This window comes from Gadus chalcogrammus, chromosome 18, assembly GCF_026213295.1.
Source record: "Gadus chalcogrammus isolate NIFS_2021 chromosome 18, NIFS_Gcha_1.0, whole genome shotgun sequence".
In the NCBI taxonomy this organism is placed as follows: domain Eukaryota; kingdom Metazoa; phylum Chordata; class Actinopteri; order Gadiformes; family Gadidae; genus Gadus; species Gadus chalcogrammus.
In genome coordinates this window covers 5,192,831-5,212,729 of record NC_079429.1, presented here as the reverse complement: position 1 = coordinate 5,212,729, position 19,899 = coordinate 5,192,831, and the positions used below count along the sequence as shown (strand labels likewise).

The following is a 19,899-nucleotide window of genomic DNA, read 5'->3' as shown; positions in this document are numbered from 1 at the left end:
CTCTCAGTGTCTCAGTATCTCTCCAGTGATAAGCTGGGACCTTTTGCACGTTTCAAGCGTGCCTTACCTCCTTCTAACTCCTACAGCAGGGGAGCACCAGCTGTTGATCCCTCGCCACCATGGCGTCCAAGTCGCAAAGTGGGTTGGCCGTCCCCGGAGACGGTTCCATGGATGCACCTGACCAGGTACGGGCCGTCCCATGACATGTGGACAGAAGGGGCTTTTGTTTTGCTCTGCTACCCTCAGCTGAGGTCTGTGGGCAATAACTGAGTCTGTGTGATCTGGGGGTACGATCTGTCACACTCAGTGGTTCTGTGTTCTGTCTGTATCAAATTGAATATTTAGATGACCAAGTGGTTGTGGTTTTAGTTAGTTTAAAATATGTAGAATAAGAAGGTATGTGCAGTATATGAGTAGAGGAAGTCATCGGAGGAGAAACAGGAAGTTATTTCGGCCTAACTGCTATTTTAAAAAATGTACTGTATGATTCATCTGAGCGATTCGTCAACTAATGCCTTATTAAGCATGTCACTCCTCTGTGTGTGTGTGTGTGTGTGTGTGTGTGTGTGTGTGTGGTGTGTGTGTGTGTGTGTGTGTGTGTGTGTGTGTGTGTGTGTGTGTGTGTGTGTGTGTGTGTGTGTGTGTGTGTGTGAGTGGGTAGTGGGTGTTCAATAAGAGAGAAAGAGGGCTCTGTTTGTTTTTGTTTCATTGCACACTCTGAATGTATACCTCCAGTATGAAAGAGGCAGTCAGAGAATGTCAGGTTTTGCACATCGCAATTTGAATACATGCCTGCAAGTATTGTGCTGCAGAGAACTGATGAGAGTGTTATAGCGAAGAGTCAGTTTCCTTATCTGACTCGACGAGGAAGCTTTTCACTGACGCAGCTGTCTTACCGGCATGGTGATAACTCACACACTTTGCTTATCTTTCAAGCCAAAACATAACGATTTTTATTAAATACAGTATTTCCTGTAAATTGAATAATTGAAAGAAATACAAACGCACAAATAACCTGTGCTTGGCAACAACATGTGTACTCAGAATGCAGGGTATTTTTGTATGAAAGGATAAATGTCAGTGTCAATGCTCAATGCTGTTTATTCAGTGTGTGTAGGTCGGTGTGTGTGTGTGTGTGTGTGTGTGTCTGTGTGTGTGTGCGTGTGTGTGTGTGTGTGTGAGTGTGTGTCTGTGTGTCTGTGTGTGGGTGTGGGTGTGTGTGTTTGTGTTTGTGTGCCGCAATACCTCAGCTTTGTCAATATTCTACATTCAATTTAATATTCAGTAGTCAACAGTTAGTTTGCCATTACTTATTTTGTTATTTTATTTGTTATTATGTGTGTGTGTGTGTGTGTGTGTGTGTGTGTGTGTGTGTGTGTGTGTGTGTGTGTGTGGGGCGGGGGTTGTGGGTGTGTGTGTGTGTGTGTGTCTGTGTGTTCCAGCAGTTACCCATTCATTCGTCATTCATTCTTAATGACCCTAACCCTCACCCACTCACTGTTCCTTCACAGCGGGTTCCTGGCTCCCCTCGGAATCGACACAGACAGGTAGAAGGACTCACGGTTCCACGCGTCCGTCTCCATCTCTCCTTATCGTTCTCCTGTCTGTGATGGAATATCTCCTCGTGTGTGTTTCATGTTTCCTCGCCTCGTTTGTCAGATCTCGCCCGGCAACACACGTAAGCTAGGAATGACCAGGAAGAAGGAGAGAAGGGTGAGATGGACGTGCATCCTGTACCCACTATCGATCTCAGATTACTGCGCTCTCTGGTGGTTTTGGAGTAAAGTCAATGTCTGACTGTTCTCAGGATCTACAAGATGATGAGGACCCAGAAGAGAGGAGAAAAACATAAAGAGCTTGAAGTATGCTGCGTCTCTTTACATAACTATTTCATGCATATAATATACCAGGATAATAACTACAAAGAATTTACGATACATCTCTGTATTTTTTATATATTCAGTGGAATAAAACAAGTCTTCAGGAACCACATAACTGAGGATCCATAAAGTAAAGGATTAATGCATTTGCATGCCATCCCAAACCACGTACAACGTCAAACATGTTGCAATTCAAAATGCAACATGTTTGACGTTGTACGTGGTTTTGGGATGGCATGCAAATGCATTAATCCTTTACTTTATGCGTGCTTGCATTTTGAAATGCAAGCACGCAAAGACTTTCTTTTCAAACCCGGTTCAAACCTTGGTTAACCAACCCCAGCCATAACCACATCACCTCACTTGCAATGTATCACGCACATCATGTCCACCCGTCAACACACAGTGTATATTCCTACACCACTTCCCTTTACGGAAGATAATATGATCAAAAACATTTAGGTATAGGAATCGGTTCTCTCTTTCCTCCTCGCTGCTCGTGCCATCGTCCAATCAGGGTTGAGCAGGAGTCAGGTAGCACCTAGCGGTGAGGCCTGACTTCCTCTTCCTGCTTTCTATTGGTGCAATAATGACCAATAGGGAAACCGCGGTCGTGTACAATTCGGTCACAAACCACGCCTTCACACACCGATGGTGGCGTCAGCCATGCAAGGCTACAGCCAGGGACAGCAGACTCCAGACCACTCAGAGTAAACCCAGGGAAGAGTCTGGATGGGCTGAATACAGCTGACACCTCTGACTCCATCTGCATCTCCTTTTGTACAGCTGAAGCCGTTGTATCGGGAGCTGCTGTACACCATCGTCCACAAGCTGGGGAAGCCTGCCTCCAGCGAGACCTTCTCAGACGGACAGCTCCACAGCTACATCAGAGAAGTACTAACCACCCCGCCCCGTGCACTCTGTCATTGTACAAGCTCATACTTAGTCCTGCAGGAGTCATCTAGAAGGCTGTCAGGTTTCTTTGGTGTCTGCCTCTCACTTTTTTTTTTTTCAGGCCTTCCCGATGAGCCAATCAGAGCACGACAGCTTGATGGAGAAAGTCCGGAGTTGTGAGGTGAGAACAGGAGGTTGAGATGACCCATTAACACTACTGACTAGACCCTACATCTCCAAATATGGCCTTCCTGTTCTACAAAGCGTCCGTTTGTTGGATGTGACGACGGTCTTCTTTCCACAGCCCCCTGTGTACTGTCTGATGGCCACGGTGAAGGAGGCCAAGGGGATTCTGGGAAAAGACGTCAGTGGTGAGAGCCTCAACCGGTTGTATTCAAAATATTACAGTCACCTTCACCTGACCTAAGACCTCCTGGTGTGTGTGTATGCGTGTCCGTGCGTGTGTGTGCATGTGTGCATGCATGCCTGTGTGTGTTTGTGTGTGTGTGCGTGTATGTGCGCACGTGTTTGTGTGCTTGCGTGTGCCTGTGAGTGTACGGGCGGACTGGCCATCGGGAGGTTCGGGAGATTTCCCGAACGGCCGGACGATTTCAGGCCGAGCCGCCGGCCGTAATTCTTTTCGATTTTTTTTATTATTATTATTATTATTTTAGATATTATTATTTATTTATTTTTGTTGTAAAAGATGTAAAAAAAAATGAAAAAGTTAAGTAAGCCCTGATTTGGGGTGGCCTGCTGCCGGATATTTGCTTACAGCGCGAAACGGAGCTCTTGCTTGAACTTGAAACGGGGCCTATGTATTACTGTCAATTAAGAGGGGGGAGCACCCCCACAGTGTATGGGGGCAAAGCGAGCGGCCAAAGCGAGCGGCCGAACGGCCCCTCCCAACTTGGACTGCTCCGCGGTCTGTCATTTCTGATTGGCTCAGCCTGATACACGGCCGGGTCACTTACTGACTCACTTACTGATCTCGCTGAAGTTACACAGAAATACGAAAATGTCAAAAGGAAAAAAGGTGGTGGAGAGGAAAAAGAATTGGGTGGCGCTCCGAAGTTGAGGTTGAAAAGGAAAAAAATGTTAGAGCAAGACGCAGCCAAATGTGCTAAATTAACCGACCTTTTCCGTGGAAAAGCCAAGGTTGACGGCGACGCCCCTGTCAGCAAGACCAATGGTGAGGCGGGAACAGGACACGGCATGCTCGCAGCAGCGAGCATGTTTGGCAATATAATAATGACTTAAACTAATTATGGAAGTAACAGAGACGTCGGAGAACTATTCATAATATTGTAATGACCACGGAAGAGGCAGTGAATGAAGTATTGATTAGCTAACTCTAACTATTTAAATCCAACTAGGCCTATATCAATAAAGGAAAGTCTGTCTGTCTGTGTGTGTCCTAATTTTTCTCCTAAACGGCTTGACCTATCACTCTGAAATGTTGCATAGCCCCTCTATATACCTGGCCAGAGACTGACAGAGCCATTTTTTCTAATTTGTCAATGCAAACGTTGGTTAAAAAAAGCTTGATTAGTGATTTATGTGAAGCAGTAACCAGCAGACAATTTTATTTCACTAAAATAATTCTATCTTGCACTATTAAGATCATTTTCAGCCTTGATTTACCTTTCTAGCCACTTGCAATTTCTAATATTTTGTACATGGACAAGATTGCTTATAAAATATTTCCCAGTGATGTTCACAATATCTAAACACATGCAAATCCCAACATTGACATGCAGTTGCAATGCACATATCCCAGATAAGGACTAGTTTTTATTATTTACACCGTGGCAAAATTCTACGCAGGCTATTCCCGCGGTCTCATAAAAGGCCTCTCCATCCCAAAGTCCCGGGCCAAATTTTTGTCCCAGTCCATCCCGTGCATGCGTGCGTGTGTTTGAGTGCGTGTACGTGCGCATTCATGTGTGCGCTCGTGTTTATATGCTTGCCGGGTGCGTGTGCGTTAATGCGTGTGTGTGTGTGTGTCCCAGGGTTCAGCGACCCCTACTGCCTGCTGACCATCCTGGAGGATGAGAAGGAGAGTCGCGCTCGGAGCTCCAGGGCCAAACCCCGCAAGTCGGTGGTGAAGGACGCCGCGGCGGACGAGAGCATCTACAGAACGGAAATCAAGTGGCAGACCCTCAACCCTGTCTGGAACGAGATCTTCATACTGTGAGGGCGTGTGTGTGCGAGTGTGAGTGGATGTGTGTGTGTGTGTGTGTGTGTGTGCGCGCGTGTGTCTGTTTGGTTGCAGCAGTCATCCCTTTAACAGTGTGTTCTTGTGGTTGTGTTGTTCCTGTCTCCAGTGAGTTTGAGGACACCGAAGGAGCGAGTTTCCACTTAGAGATGTGGTGAGACGATCTTTCAGAGTGCGGTTTTTCTCGTTGTTCCCATCATCAGTAGCTCTCCTCCCCTCTCCTCCACACCTCCTCACTGGCTCTGTTTACTCCTTCAGGGACAGAGATGAGCAGCTGTCTCTGGCCCAGAAACTAGAGGACCTCAAGACCAACTTCAACAGTCTGAGAAGGTAGGAGGACCTCAAGACCAACTTCAACAGTCTGAGAAGGTAGGAGGACCTCAAAACCAACTTCAACAGCTGAGAAGGTAGGAGGACCTCAAGAGCATCTTCAACAGTCTGAGAAGGTAGGAGGACCTCAAGACCAACTTCAACAGTCTGAGAAGGTAGGAGGACCTCAAGACCAACTTCAACAGTCGGAGAGGGTAGGAGGACCTTGAGACCAACTTCAACAGTCTGAGAAGGTAGGAGGACCTCAAAACCAACTTCAACAGTCTGAGAAGGTAGGAGGACCTCAAGACCAACTTCAACAGTCTGAGAAGGTAGGAGGACCTCAAGACCAACTTCAACAGTCTGAGAATGTAGGAGGACTTCTCTGAGACCAAGAGAGCCTCTCCTTAAGGAGGTCTTTACATTAAGCCTTTACATTAATTGATGCCCTTACCTTTACATTAACCCTTTACATTAAGGGATGCCTTTAACTTTACATTAAGCCTTAACATTAAGGGATGCCTTTACCTTTACATTAAGCCTTTACATTAAGACATGAAGACAAGACCACTCCTACTGCTGTCTCCATAGGATGATCAAAGACGCCAAAAAGGAAAAGGGGGCAGACGACTTTCTGGGAAAGATTGTCTTAAAGCTTCAGGTAAATCTTCCATCGACCGTGTTGTTCCTCCATCCGTCACACGTTGCTTATCAAACCACCGTTGTTAAGATCTCCTCTCCCCACACCCAGGACCTCCGATGCACAGAGGACAGCTGGTACGAGCTGGAGCCCCGGACTGAGACGTACCCCGACCGCGGGCGCTGCCACCTCAACCTCAAGTTCATCCACAAAGAGGTGGGCCCACAGCGAGCTCATCAACAACACGCAACGGCTTAGCGTTGTTTGTACGTTACGTTTTGCTCATTTCAGAGTGCGAATAAACACTTTAAATAAAAGCGAGCGGTTATGTAATGGAAAACTGTTACTTATGTTTGCACTCATTGTATGTTGTACGTCCTGCCACTTAATAATAGTACTTATCATTGTGTAGTGTCTCACCCTAGCTATCTTTGTTGTATACGGAGAATGGGTTAAACTAGCAACTGTAAGTGCATGGCACTTATTTACTTATTGAAAGTCGCTTTGGATTAAAGCGTCTGCTAAATGCCCTAAATGCAAATGTTAATGTAAATGTAAAAGCAATCGTATTTTGTCTATCATTTATCGTCTATATCATATACAAACAAAGAACATTTACATTCAGGGCTTTTAGCAGACTTTTCTACCCGAAGCCACTTACAATGTGTTCATAGGTCAGAAGAAAGAGGGACAACAACATATCTGTCGGTACGTAAAGCTATTCATAGAGAAACAAAACGTGACTGCGACGTTCTTTTCATATGGTTGTGTTCATGGGTGTGTTCATGGTTGTGTACATGGTTGTGTACATGGTTTTGTGATTGTGTACATGGGTGTGTCCTGATGTGTACAGGGTGGTGTCCTGATTGTGTACATGGGTGTGTTCCTGTTGTGTACAGGTGTGTTCCTGGTTGTGTTCATGGTTGTGTTCCTGGTTGTGTTCATGGTTGTGTTGGTTGTTTCCTGGTTGTGTTCATGGTTGTGTTCCTGGTTGTGTTCCTGGTTGTGTTCATGGGTGTGTACATGGTTGTGTTCCTGGTTGTGTTCCTGGTTTTGTTCATGGTTGTGTTCCTGGTTGTGTTCATGGTTGTGTTCCTGATTGTGTTCATGGTTGTATTCCTGGTTGTGTTCCTGTGTTGTGTTCCTGGTTGTGTTCCTGTGTTGTGTTCATGGTGTGTTTGTGTTACATGGTTGTGTCCTGGTTGTGTTATGGTTGTGTTTGGTTGTGTTGTGGTTGTGTTCCTGGTTGTTCTGGTTGTGTTCCTGGTTGTGTTCCTGGTTGTGTTCCTGGTTGGTTCATGGTTGTGCTGGTTGTGTTCCTGGTTGTGTTCATGGTTGTGTACATGGTTGTGTTCATGGTTGTGTACATGGTTGTGTTCCTGGTGTGTGGTTGTGTTGTGTTCCTGGTTGTGTACATGGTGTGTTCCTGGTGGTTCTGGTTGTGTTCCTGGTTGTGTTCCTGGTTGTGTCATGGTTGTGTTCCTGGTGACTTCCTGGCTGACAGAGAGATGCGACCCTGAGCGCCGGACGGGGCGCCTAACCAACTACTGCGGCATCCTGCAGAAGTTCGTCCAGGCGTTCATCACCAAGCAGCAGGTAGGCACTGCGCCCCCTCCCCCCGGTACACAGGCCGGGACACAACCCTGACTCTGTACCCTGGGCAGACCCCTTCATGCTGCCTTTGCTGTCCCAGGAAGGGGTCCCGTGGAAGGGAGAGATGAGCGGCGAGGGTCAGATGCTGCTGGAGCTGTACGCCACGCAGAACAACCTGCCGCTCTTCCAGCAGGACATAGGGTGAGCCACCCAACCCTTAAGGCTGCCTGTGTGTGTGCGTGCGTGCGTGCGTGCGTGTGTGTGTGCGTGTGTGGTGTGTGTGTGTGTGTGTGGTGTGTGTGTGTGTGTGTGTGTGTGCGCGTGCGCGAGCGCGCGTGCGTGCGTGCGTGCGTGCGTGTGTGTGTGTTTGTGTGGTGCCCGTTGTGCTGCACTCACACTATACTATCACATATGAAAGATCAGATGCGCTGAACAAAGAGCCAGAATGAGTACGCACAAAGATGGAGATAGTGGAGATAGAACCAAGACTGTGGTGGTAACAAACTTGGCAATGGACAGAGCCACTTGTTACATCATTTTTCACTCAATCAAACACCTATTCACAGTCATTTCCTGGCACATCAATAGGAAACAGAAACATCCTTAGTCATGTCATAGCTCTACAGTTTATAGAAGTGTTTAGTAAGGACAACTGACAGTGGCTGTGAGTCCTATTTAGGGATAGGGGTCAGTAGGTAAAACAGAGGGATGTTCCATGTTCAAACAGCCATGGTGATTAAAGTGGGACGGTGTACTCTTAGGTTTGTGGTGCTAAACCGTGCCATGTCACCCTGCCACTCTGTCTACCTGTGTTCTCTGACTTTTTGTAGTGCGTCATTTCCTTTTTGGCTTTGTACTGTACTTGTACTGATCAAGCTCCAGACTCCTGCACCACAGTGTGTCTGACGGCTGTGCTCTCTGGCAGGAAGTGGTGGTACAGTAAACTGTACCAGAGCTTAGAGGTGGACTCCTCTGTGCTGTTCCAGCAGATCACCAGCATAGAGTATCACTGGCACCAGCAAGAGCCGCCGCACCAGCAGGTGAGCCTCAGACACACTCACTCACTTCACTTCAACACTTTTATCTTAATTAGCATTCTCAAAAACATAAAAATAAAATGCGGCGGTAGAGCAACGACCTCAATGAAGGCCTGGCTGCTGCAGGACTTCAGGCAGAGTCACCGACGTGTCTCCTCTCTAGAAACAAGAGCTCCGGGATTCTCTGCACGGTTCCTCCGTCACGGCCTGGACCTGGTGTCCAAGTACCGGGACATCTTCCCCCACTCCGAAAGCCACCCCCCGACTGCACACCTGCTCAGGTACTGCACAGAGACGCCTGTAGCCCTGCCTCAGAGACCCCCCCCCCCCCCCCAAGGAGCAGTAACTGAGTCCAAAGCCGTCAGGATTGTGTGTGTTTGTCGTGGGGTGTGTGGGTGTGTGTCTGTCAGTCTTTCTGTCTGTCTGTCTGTGTCTGTGTCTCTGTCTGTCTGTCTGTCTGTCTGTCTGTCTGTGTGCCTGCCTGTCTGTCTGTCTGTCTGTCTGTCTGTCTGTCTGTCTGTCTGTCTGTGTCTGTCTGTCTGTCTGTCTGCCTGCCTGTCTGCCTGCCTGTCTGTCTGTCTGTTCAGAGGACGTTTGACCGTTCATCTGACCGTAGACCCTTCCCTTCCCTGAGTGGCTGCTTGTGGGTCTGGTTTCTCCAGGATTCTGGTGCAGATCTGTAAGATGAAGGCCTTCCAGAAGCTGAACCCAGCTGACTTTGAGCTGCAGGCGGAGGTCAGAGCTGCTGTGAAGGTGAGGGCTGACCGTACACAGACGATCCAGATGTTGTGGTGGTCGTTAGTGTCGTCGCTGTGGTTTTTTATCTCCCCTCCTCACATGTAGTGGTTTCTCCTCCTTAGGAAGGGACTGAGGACTGGTTCAAAACGAAGAAGGGTTTACACCAACCGATGACCAAGGTGATTATCACGACTAACCTTCTGGCTGTCAACGGACTGATGAAATAAAGGCTTTATTAGTTCTTCCATCCGTTATTACTCTATTCTTATCAAGAATCACTTGTTTAGAGTTCACCTCGACTCTAAATAGCCTCCCCTCTTTCCCCCCCCACACCCTCTTACGCATTTATTGTATGTTGTACGGCCTTACACTGAAAGATTTTACTTAGCATCGTGTAGCATCTTATCCTAGCTGTCTTTGTTGTATACAGGGAATGGGTTAACCTAGTGATTGTAAGTGCTTGGCAAGTTCTATGAACATCCTTACTGTACCGACAGCGATAAATTGTTGTTTTTCTTTATTCTGACAAATGTACTTATTGTAAGTCGCTTTGGATAAAAGCGTCTGCTAAACGCTCTCAAGGTTAATGTAACACTGATCCTGTGTTGTGCGTTTCGTACCCCAGGAACTGGCCGAGATTGTGGGCGCCCTTGCACACCTGACCAACGAAGTGCAAGAGGACGTGAAGAACTGCAAAACTGTCTATAACCGGGTGTTTGTCAGGTGAGGTAGAGCCAACACACCACGTGGGGGAAGGCAGACGCACTCAGACCAGCCCGAAGCAAATGCTCGGCTATCGAGTAAAACATTGATAGCACAATCCAAACAACACATGATCACCTATAGAGACTATTATACGACATATAGTACGTACATAGTGCAATGGATAATGAAATAGGAAGTACGAAATAGTGCAATGGGTACGTAGTGTCAAAGGCTTAATAAACACACGCAGTGTCAGTGAGTTTTTTTTTACAGTTCCCTTCCCCTTTCTTTCTTCTATGTTAAGCACTGTGCAGGTGGATATGTTCACCGTTGTCTATCAGCGGATTGACTCCCTGGTGAGTGACGCAGTTGCTCTCAGTGAACTCACTACCGGCCTGATTCGGAGGAAACATGTCCTCTCTCTGGATGTCTTTCCTCTGCCGTTCGCCTTCCACCTGTAATCGGATGTCTTCTCCTCTCCAAACCTGTCCCAATCTCCCCTCGCTAAGTCCTTTCCTATCGCCTCTCCCTTCCCTCTCTTCCCCTCTCTCCTTTCCATCCTCTTACCTTTGAATGTTGTACGTCCTGGCATTTAATGTACACACTTATGTAGATGTACGTCCTTGCTCTTAAATATTGTACCTAGCATTGTGCAGCGTCTTATCCTAGCTGTCTTGGTTGTCTACGGGGAATGGGTTAACCTAGTGATCTTTAGTGCTTGGGTTCTAGGAACATCCTTACTCCAACATCCAATATATCGCTGAATATTACTTCTTGACGGCAATATATTGTTGTTCCTCTTTCTTCTGACAAATGTGCTTATTTAAGTCGCTTTGGATAAAACCATCTGCTAAATGCCCTGAATGTAGATGTAAATGTTTCCCTCCTCCTCTCTCCCCTCCCCTTCACCTCACATCTCTCCAAACCTGTCCTCCCCGGGCCTGATCCTTTCCTATCTCCTCTCCATTCCCTCTCTCCTCCTCTCTCCTATCCTCCCTCTTTCCCTCACCCTCTTACCTCTCCCCTCTCATCCATCATACCTCCCACTCCCTCCCTCCCTCCCCCTCCCTCCCTCCCCCAGCTCGCTGAGGAGCTGCGGGTGTCCTTCCTCCTGATGGAGGGCCTGATGGAGCCGGCGTTGGCCAGCAGCCTGTTCCCCGTCTACCTCAGCCTGCAGTCCATCCACAAGGACAAGGCCTTCCTGCAGAAGAGGTCCCCAGGCTGGTCCTCAGACCACACCACAGATAGACACACACAGAAACACACCCCGGGACACACACACACTAATGAACCAGACAGGATATCAGAGGGTCACAATCGGTATGAAAACATTATGTTTATAGGATATGTATGGGATATATATCGCCTGGTTCAGGGTCAGAAACAAACTATTTTCAGAAACTTTACTATTAAATAATGTGACTATTATACAATTTTTAATAGCTTCCATATCTTACCAGAGAACAATTTAGTCGAATTTGAGCACTTTAAGGACAGAATGCTTCATTTGAACTTTTCCTCCGCTTAACAGAGAGATAATTAATAACTAAATAACGTGTGTGTGTGTGTGTTTATATATGTCTGTCTGTCTGTCCATGTGTGTGTGCGCTTGTGTATGTGTGTGTATATATGTCTGTCTGTTTGTTTGTGTGTGTGTGTGTGTGTGTGTGTGTGTGTGTGTGGTGGTGTGGTGTGTGGTGTGTGGGTGTGTGGGTGTGTGTGTGTGTGTGTGTGTGTGTGTGTGCGTGCGTGTGCGTGCGTGCGTGCGTGCATGCGTATATATAACATGACTGCTCTTTCAGGGACTACATAGAGCTGACCGACTTCCACGAGCGGTTCCGTGACGCCCTGCCCTACTGGCTGAACAAGGCCTTCAGCACCACTCTGGACCGGGTGGAGCGGGCGGTGCAGGTTGACCAGGTAGAGCCTCCACCCACAGCCTCCAGTGTGTAGGACCTCCACCCATAGCCTTCTATGTTCAGATGCGTTGTTGATACTTTATTCACCCCCTTGGGGAAATTCAGGCCTCCAGGAGCTGAACAAGTCAGTCAACAGACAGACAACAAAATGGACTAACAGTAAAAGTCAAAAGTCAATGAAAAGTGAGCAATATTGCACATAATTGAAATTGCATAAAAACATAAAAAGAAAGAGCCTGACTCAATAGCACATTGTCCAGTGTTTGTTGGGGTGGGGGAGAGAGAGTGTCAGAGTCCAATAAAGAACAGAGATCTTTCAGACATACCGGGGGGTAAAGGTCAGTTGGACAATCTTTCAATCACAACCGAGATACTGTGACTCTAAGCACCTTAGAAGTCCTCTCTCTTCTCTCTCTCTCTCTCTCTCTCTCTCTCTCTCTCTTCTCTCTTCTCTCCTCTCTCTCTCTCTCTCTCTCTTCTCTCTCCCTCTCTCTCTGGTCTCCCTCTCTGGTCTCTCTCTCTCTCTCTGGTCTCCCTCTCTGGTCTCCCTCTCTGGTCTCTCTGGTCTCCCTCTCCTTTGGGCCGTCCCTACGGCCCCTATGGTCCATCCTTACGGTCTCTCCCCTGGTCCGTCCTAACGCCCCCCCCCCCCCTGGTCCGTCCTTCCGGTCTCCCCTCTGGTCTCCCCCCCCTCTCCCCTCTCCCCCAGCTCAAGCCCCTGCAGACGGGTTCGGTGCCCATCAAGCACAGCTCCTCGGCCGTGGACCTGGTGACGTGTGTGCAGCCCATCTGCCGGCTGTGGGAGCAGCTGTCCTGGCCCGACCCCGAGGAGGGCTTCATGCTCATGGTCAAGCTCACCGAGGTGGGTCCCGCCCCCGCCGGGCTCTGATAGGCTGCCTGTGTCGTGATGTCACACGTGTTGTTGTAGGCGGGAGGAGGGCAGGGGTTGAGGGATCGATGAGGCGCCGTCGGAGCTGATTCTGTGGAATGTGTGCGTGTGTGGTGTGACAGAGTCAAAGTTAGATCATATGTCGTTTATTAGGCTAATAACATGTGTGTGTGTGTGTGTGTGTGTGTGTGTGTGTGCGTGCTTGCGTGTTTGTGTGTGTGTCCGTGAGTGCATGTTCACCTGTATGCGTGTGTGCGTATGCGTGTACGTGTGTGTGTCGTGTGTGCGCATCAGGACGTGTGTAGGATCGTGGTCACTACTGCCAGCTCCTGAAGGGGCGTGTCCGGGTGCTGTCGGAGGACTCGGACCACGGAGTGGCCGTCAACATGGTGAGGGGGCGGGACCTTGGATCATCTCAGCCAATCAGGGAGAGTGATTGCAAAACTAGCCTAATGTGGTGTTTCCCCGTAGTCGTTCGTTGCTCTTTAACTCGATGACATACTTATATTAAATACACATCACATATCGATATGTATTTGATATTTTGTAATTTAGCATGCATTCTTTTATCCATAGGGGCTAAATGCACATTTTCTGACAGATTACACTCCAACCACAGCTCTTAAAGCATGCCTACACCTTTAAGAGAACGCCCTGTTCTCACAAACGGCCTCCCCTTCTCTCCCCCCTGTCCCCCCCCCCTGCTCCCACCTGCCCCCCCCGCCTGCCCCTCTTGTCCCCCCCTGTCCCCCCCTGTCCTCCCCCCTCTCCACCCCCTGCCCCCCCACCCTTGTCTCGTCCCCCCCTGTCCTCCCCTCTCCACCCCCTGCCCCCCCCACCCTTGTCTCGTCCCCCCCTGTCTCCCCCCTGCCCACCCCCCACCCGTGTCCCCGTCCCCGTCCCCAGCTGTGCGTGGTGGTCAACGACCTGGAGCACCTCCGCTCCGTGCTGACCCGCCTCCCCACCCAGCTCAACTGGGCGGGGCTCCGGGAACGCACCAATCACGTGATCGCAGAGAGCCAGTTCAGCAACACCCTGGACTCCCAGCTGCGGCAGGCCCAGGGGGTGCTGGAGAAGGAGATCCGCTCGGCCCTGGACACCCTCAGCAGACAGGTAGGAGAACCAGGCGGTAAACACACACCCTCAGCAGACAGGTAGGAGAACCAGGCGGTACACACCAGTCAGTAAAGACGCAGGAGAACCAGCCAGTAAACACACACCAGGCAGTAAACACCAGTCAGTAAACAGGTAGGAGAACCAGGCAGTAAACACCAGTCAGTAAACAGGTAGGAGAACCAGCCAGTAAACACACACCAGTCAGTAAACAGGTAGGAGAATCAGCCAGTCAAAAGGTAGGAGAACAAGTCAGTAAATACCAGTCAGTATACCGGCAGGAGAAAGAGCCAAATATAATTATAATATTCATCTCTCTCTCTCTCTCTCTGTCTCTTTCTCTGTCTCTGTCTCTGTCTCTCTCTCCCCCTCTCTCTCTCTCTCTCTCTCTCTCCCCTCTCTCTCTCTCCCCCTCTCTCTCTCTATGTCTCTCTCTCTCTCTCTCTCTCTCTCTCTCTCTCTAGCTGAACACAGACATTGAGACCCACGTGAAGAGCATGACCACCAGGCGCCGGATCCCCTCCAAGTCCACAGAGGACGTAAGACTAACCCTTAAGACTAAGAACTCTCCGATCCACGCTCTCCCTTTTTAACGTTTGTTTTGTGTTGCTTTGCTTGTTTGTGTGTTTTGTGTTGTGCTGCGTGCAGGCGGTGGGTCCCCTCATGGTGTTCCTGGAGAGAGAGCTCACCTACCTGAACGAGAACCTGGTCCAGGAGAACTTCAACAGGTACCGTCTCCCTCCTCCCAGCAGGGGGAACAAAGACTCTCACTGGATCTTGGCTGTGGTTCCTACTCACTACAGAACCCTTCTCTCTCAGTCATAGTGCCTCTTTTCGGTCTCGCTGTCCGCTTGTCTCACACGGTTTGGATCTTGGTCCTTGCTCCACACACAGCAGTAGCGGCGGTAGCTCAGGAGGTAGAGCGGGTCGGCTGGAAAACCGCAATGTTGCTATAGTTCGATCCCCCGGCTCCTCTAAGCGGAGCGTTGAGGTGACCTTGAGCAAGACGCCTCACCCTGACTGCTCCCGTCGAGCTGGTTGTCGCCTTGCATGGCTGACTCCGCCGTCGGTGTGTGCATGAATGGTTGAACGTCAGGCAATATTGTGAAGCGCTTTGGATAAAAGCGCCGTATAAATGCAGTCCATTTACCGTTTCATTTACATTCACTCTCTGCTCCTCTCCCACCCCTGGGTGCTCCTCTCTCCCCAACGGTCCAGCATGCTGGCCCCTCTGTGGACCAACTCAGTGAAGAGCCTCCACCAGGTGGCCTCCCAGCACTCCCAGCTGGAGGGCCTGATGGTCTTCGCCCAGCGGCTGCTGTACACCCTTGAGGTCGGTCTGCCTCGCACTCGCGTCAAAACCTATGCAACAGTACCACCTATGGGCAGACACTGGTTACTGCGGCTGGTTTCTCATTGGCTTAAAGTTGAACAGTTGAAGCCTTGAACTGACATGTTGTTAGGGATTGTTCTGCCTGTGTTGGCAAGACATTTATTCAACAGAAGTTTCCTTTGTGTTATTGTACTGTGTGTTTACATTTAGGCCTTTAATAGCATGAGCATGACCTGCAGCGTGTCAGCTTGCCTCGTCGTATTCAGGCGCTGCCCTGCTGTCGTACTAAACACACACGCACACACCTGAGACCTTGGGGGGGGGGGGGGGGGCATCATGTGATTCTGGCAAGCAGAATCACAATGAGCTTTGCTGTTTCACTGTGCAAAATACAAGGGTTTCTTTCTGATAGTCGGGTGTAAGGTTTACCTCAGTGTCAGAGGTAGTCAGGTACACAAATACAAAAACACAAAACACTAATCTGTAATTGGATGCCAAATAATGAAACTGAAAATGAAATGAAATAGAGACGATATAAAATCAGTGGGCAGCGGGGCTGGTACTCACTGCTTGTGTTACGTTGTCCTGTTGTATGTTGTGGTTGTTTGTGTTGTGTGGTGCTATTGTGTTGTTCTGTTGTTGTTGTTGTTGTTGTTGTGTTGTGATGCGTTGTTTTATTGTGCTTCAGTGTCTGCAGCAGTGCTTCTATGCCGAGGGGAACGGGCTGCCCCTGCTGGCGCTGCAGTCTGAAGAGTACAAGGTGAGGAGGATTCCTGTCTTCAAGTCTATGATCAGGGACGTTTCCCCAGACTCGTACTCCTGTAACAGCTGATTATTAAACCGTCTGGGTTGTATTATATATAAATCCGATTTTGCAGTGCTTCAGTTTTCTTCTTAGTTGTGGTTTTGCTGCGTTAGGCCTCTTGGCACACAGGCCTTTATGTGGGTACGGCATGGGGCTCAGGAGGTAGGTAGGTGGCGGGTTGGCTGGTAACCGGAAGGTTGCCAGTTCGATCCCCGGCTCCTCCTAGCTGTGAGTGTCGAGGCGCCCCTGAGCGAGGCGCCTCACCCTGACTGCTCCAGACGAGCTGGCTGTCGCCCTGCGTGGCTGACTCCGCCGTCGGTGTGTGAATGTGTGCATGAATGGGTGAATGTTAGGCAATATTGTAAATATTGTAAGTGAGTGGCCACTGGTTAGGGAATGCGCTGTACAAATCCAGTTTGTCGATGTAGATGTATGCTCCATTAACCCCCTGGTGCCCCCCTCACCCCCTGGTACCCCCCTCACCCCCCTGGCCCCCCGCCTCAGGCCTGAAGGCCCACCTCACCTCCAACTCCCTCAGCAGCCAGCAGCTCATCGAGAGGTTCCTGGAGAGGAAGGTCACCCAGCAGGTGAGTGGGCCTCGTCCGTGCTCACGTTGACCTCATCTATTTGTGTGTGTGTGCGCTTGCACGTGCCCGTGAGCCTGCGTGGGTGCGTGTGTGTGCGATCCAATGAAGACATGTGTGGTGTGCTCACATTGACCTTATTTCTTTGCGTGTGTGTGTGCGTGTGTGTGTGCCCGTGTGTGTGTGTGTGTGTGTGTGTGTGTGTGTGTGTGTGCCCGTGTGTGTTTGTGTGTGTGTGTGTGTGTGTGTGTGTCAGAACGTGTACGGCGCGGAGCGCTACGGGGCCGTCACGCTCATCTCCTACCGGCGCTCGGACCACCGGCTGTGTGTGGAGGTCCTGAACGCCGTCAACCTCCTCCCCATGGACTCCAACGGTAAACACACCTGGTTAACCCTTAACCTGTACCTTAACCTCCTCCCCATGGACTCCAACGGTAAACACACCTGGTTAACCCTTAAACTGTAACTTAACCACCTCCCCATGGACTCCAACGGTAAACACACCTGGTTAACCCTTAACCTGTACCTTAACCTCCTCCCCATGGACTCCAACGGTAAACACACCTGGTTAACCCTTAACCTGTACCTTAACCTCCTCCCGATGGACTCCAACGGTAAACACACCTGGTTACCCTTAAACTGTAACTTAACCACCTCCCCATGGACTCCAACGGTAAACACACCTGGTTAACCCTTAAACTGTAACTTAACCACCTCCCCATGGACTCCAACGGTAAACACACCTGGTTAACCCTTAACCTGTACCTTAACCTCCTCCCAATGGACTCCAACGGTAAACACACTTGGTTAACCCTTAACCTGTACCTTAACCTCCTCCCCATGGACTCCAACGGTAAACACACCTGGTTAACCTTTAACCTGTACCTTAACCTCCTCCCCATGGACTCCAACGGTAAACACACCTGGTTAACCCTTAACCTGTACCTTAACCTCCTCCCCATGGACTCTAAACACACGGGGTTAACCCTTAACCGCAACCTTGACCAGTACCGTTAACCGGGGTCAGTCGATGTCTGGACGGTCCCAGAGCAGTAAGAGAATCATCTCGGACAATGAAGGACTTGTAAAGATTGTCCCGTTACCGTACATACCGGTTTTTGTCTGCATTAGCGCCACAGTCACTGATCCAACATCGGGGGAAAATAAGTACAATCCTCTCTAAACGTTTGCAACTTTCCTCTACTGATGACAGTTCTTTATTGAAGCAGGTTATGTCTCATTGAGATTTTGAAACCTATAAGTCAAGCAAGACTTGGCCAAAAAAAACAGGAGCTCAGGAGGTAGAGCAAGGTTGCCAGTTTGATCCCCGGCTCCTCCTCAGTGTCGAGGTGTCCCTGAGCCTCACTGCTCCCGACGAGCTAGCTGTCGCCCTGCGTGGTTGACTCTGCCGTCGGTGTGTGAATGTCTGCATGAATGGGTGAATTTCAGGCAATATTGTAAAGCACTTTGGATAAAAGCGCTGTATAAATGCAGTCCACTTACCGTTTACCATTTACAACAAGGTTAAGACGAAAAACCGAAACTGCCAGGAATCACATACACACACACCACATCACCTTCTACAGTCTGCAGAACACGTAATGAATGTGACACAAGGAGATCTGGTCTGTTTCTCGGTGCTCTGTTGATGGACCAGAACAGGGCTGATGTTCCTCCTCCTCCTCCTCCTCAGGCTTCAGCGACCCCTTTGTGGAGCTGAGCCTTGAGCCAGTCCACGTCTTCCCCGAGGTCGAGACCCGCCGCACGCAGATCCGGTACTGCGACCTCAACCCCCTCTTCGACGAGGCCTTCGAATTGTACGTATTCCCGCTCAACTCTATCACGTTTGCGTCTTACATCATGAATGTTAATCTCTCTCTCTCTCTCTCTCTCTCTCTCGCCTGGGAGAAATTAGAGAAAGGAGATTGGACAAAAGTCTGACCTGTCGTTATATTTAATAACAATGATTCTCCATTCCTCCACCTCCCTACTCTCCCTTTATCTCATCTTCCTTCCTCCATCATCACGCTTGCTCTGCCTCTCCTCCACCTCCCTCCCTCTTGCTCTACCTCCCTCCTCCACCTCCCTCCCTCTTGCTCTGCCTCCCTCCTCCATCTCCCTCCCTCCTCCCTCCTACACGGCCATTCCTCCCTCCTACATTTGCTCCGTCTCCCTCCTCCCTCCCTCTTTCTCCACCTCCCTCCTCCATCCCTCTCTCCCCTCCTCCCACCTCCCTCCCTCTACCTCCCTCCTCCCCCAGCCTGGTGTCCCTGGAGCAGTGCCGGGCCCCTGGGGCCTGCCTGGTGGTGACGGTGCTGGACTACGACAAAATGACCCGGGACGACTTCGAGGGCGAGGCCTTCCTGGCCCTGAAGGCCGTCCCGGGGGTGGCGGGGGGGGGGGAGGAGGCCGGGGCGCCGCCGCCGCCGGAGGAGGAGTTCTCCTTCAGTGTCAACACCCCACCTGCGCAGATCCGCCTGCCTCTGATGCACCCCAAGCCCAACGGTAACGCCCCCTCCCCCTCTCCCCCCCAAAGCCCAAGGGTAACGGACTCTACCGGTCAGCGTTTAAACTCTTGCCCTGGGCTCCATTACCCATAGTACCAGACTGTTTAGTACGCCAGAGAAGGACTCAGTATGTCCCAATACATAGTTTGGAGAATGCAGTATGCCAAAAACACATAAAACGTAACAGATCCATGAACGCGGCTTGACTTGATTACGCTGCCAAAAGACGTTGGACTACATCCGGTTGCTTTTCTCAGTATGCAAGCCAGCCTGCTTTAGGCTGCTCTGCACCTCAGTCCCCTGCAGGAGGAGATATGTTGCATCAACCGAACCCGCGAGTGTCGATGTGAGGCACGACGGGTGTGCTGATCAGTGAAATCACCTTTAGTGTGTCCCAATTGTGAGCATACTATGTGCAACACCACACGCTTTGCGAGGGCAGCTGCAGCATGCAGTTTGGAACGCAGCCTGGGAATTATGAACTCTGCAGGGCGATAAAAGATGAAGTGTGCGTGTCCGTTGGAGCCAACCGCATACTGAAAACTCTAGATTTTCTGTAGTTTCCTGTCCTGGGCATGCCGCGTCTGCGACACACGCATAGTTTAGAAAACACACAACACATACATCTACATACATGCGTCTAACTTTTGTTAGACTCTTTTGTGTGCTTCGGATTGTAGTTTAACCCGGGATTATCTTCGATTTATTTTTGCACCGGTGCAATTATTTCGAACT

The 19,899-nt window shown here is 49.8% G+C and overlaps 1 protein-coding gene across 1 annotated transcript in view; it reads left to right on the top strand.

Moving 5' to 3' along the window:
- Positions 1 to 19,899, top strand: part of LOC130371537 (protein unc-13 homolog D-like) — a 21,117-nt gene continuing 1,218 nt past the window's right edge. Inside the window, 37 exon segments of the mRNA XM_056577349.1 lie at positions 1 to 185; positions 1,512 to 1,547; positions 1,660 to 1,713; positions 1,808 to 1,833; positions 1,835 to 1,862; positions 2,667 to 2,774; positions 2,896 to 2,955; positions 3,079 to 3,145; positions 4,787 to 4,967; positions 5,102 to 5,146; positions 5,251 to 5,322; positions 5,893 to 5,962; positions 6,053 to 6,157; positions 7,446 to 7,476; positions 7,479 to 7,537; positions 7,635 to 7,735; positions 8,460 to 8,574; positions 8,735 to 8,759; positions 8,762 to 8,852; positions 9,234 to 9,324; positions 9,432 to 9,488; positions 9,935 to 10,032; positions 10,319 to 10,370; positions 11,096 to 11,226; positions 11,817 to 11,934; positions 12,643 to 12,795; positions 13,117 to 13,135; positions 13,138 to 13,211; positions 13,729 to 13,935; positions 14,400 to 14,474; positions 14,584 to 14,663; positions 15,154 to 15,268; positions 15,957 to 16,043; positions 16,586 to 16,660; positions 16,914 to 17,031; positions 18,351 to 18,474; positions 18,918 to 19,162. Of these exon segments, the coding sequence (XP_056433324.1) occupies positions 120 to 185; positions 1,512 to 1,547; positions 1,660 to 1,713; positions 1,808 to 1,833; positions 1,835 to 1,862; positions 2,667 to 2,774; positions 2,896 to 2,955; positions 3,079 to 3,145; positions 4,787 to 4,967; positions 5,102 to 5,146; positions 5,251 to 5,322; positions 5,893 to 5,962; positions 6,053 to 6,157; positions 7,446 to 7,476; positions 7,479 to 7,537; positions 7,635 to 7,735; positions 8,460 to 8,574; positions 8,735 to 8,759; positions 8,762 to 8,852; positions 9,234 to 9,324; positions 9,432 to 9,488; positions 9,935 to 10,032; positions 10,319 to 10,370; positions 11,096 to 11,226; positions 11,817 to 11,934; positions 12,643 to 12,795; positions 13,117 to 13,135; positions 13,138 to 13,211; positions 13,729 to 13,935; positions 14,400 to 14,474; positions 14,584 to 14,663; positions 15,154 to 15,268; positions 15,957 to 16,043; positions 16,586 to 16,660; positions 16,914 to 17,031; positions 18,351 to 18,474; positions 18,918 to 19,162 (3,259 nt within the window). The 5' untranslated portion in view covers positions 1 to 119.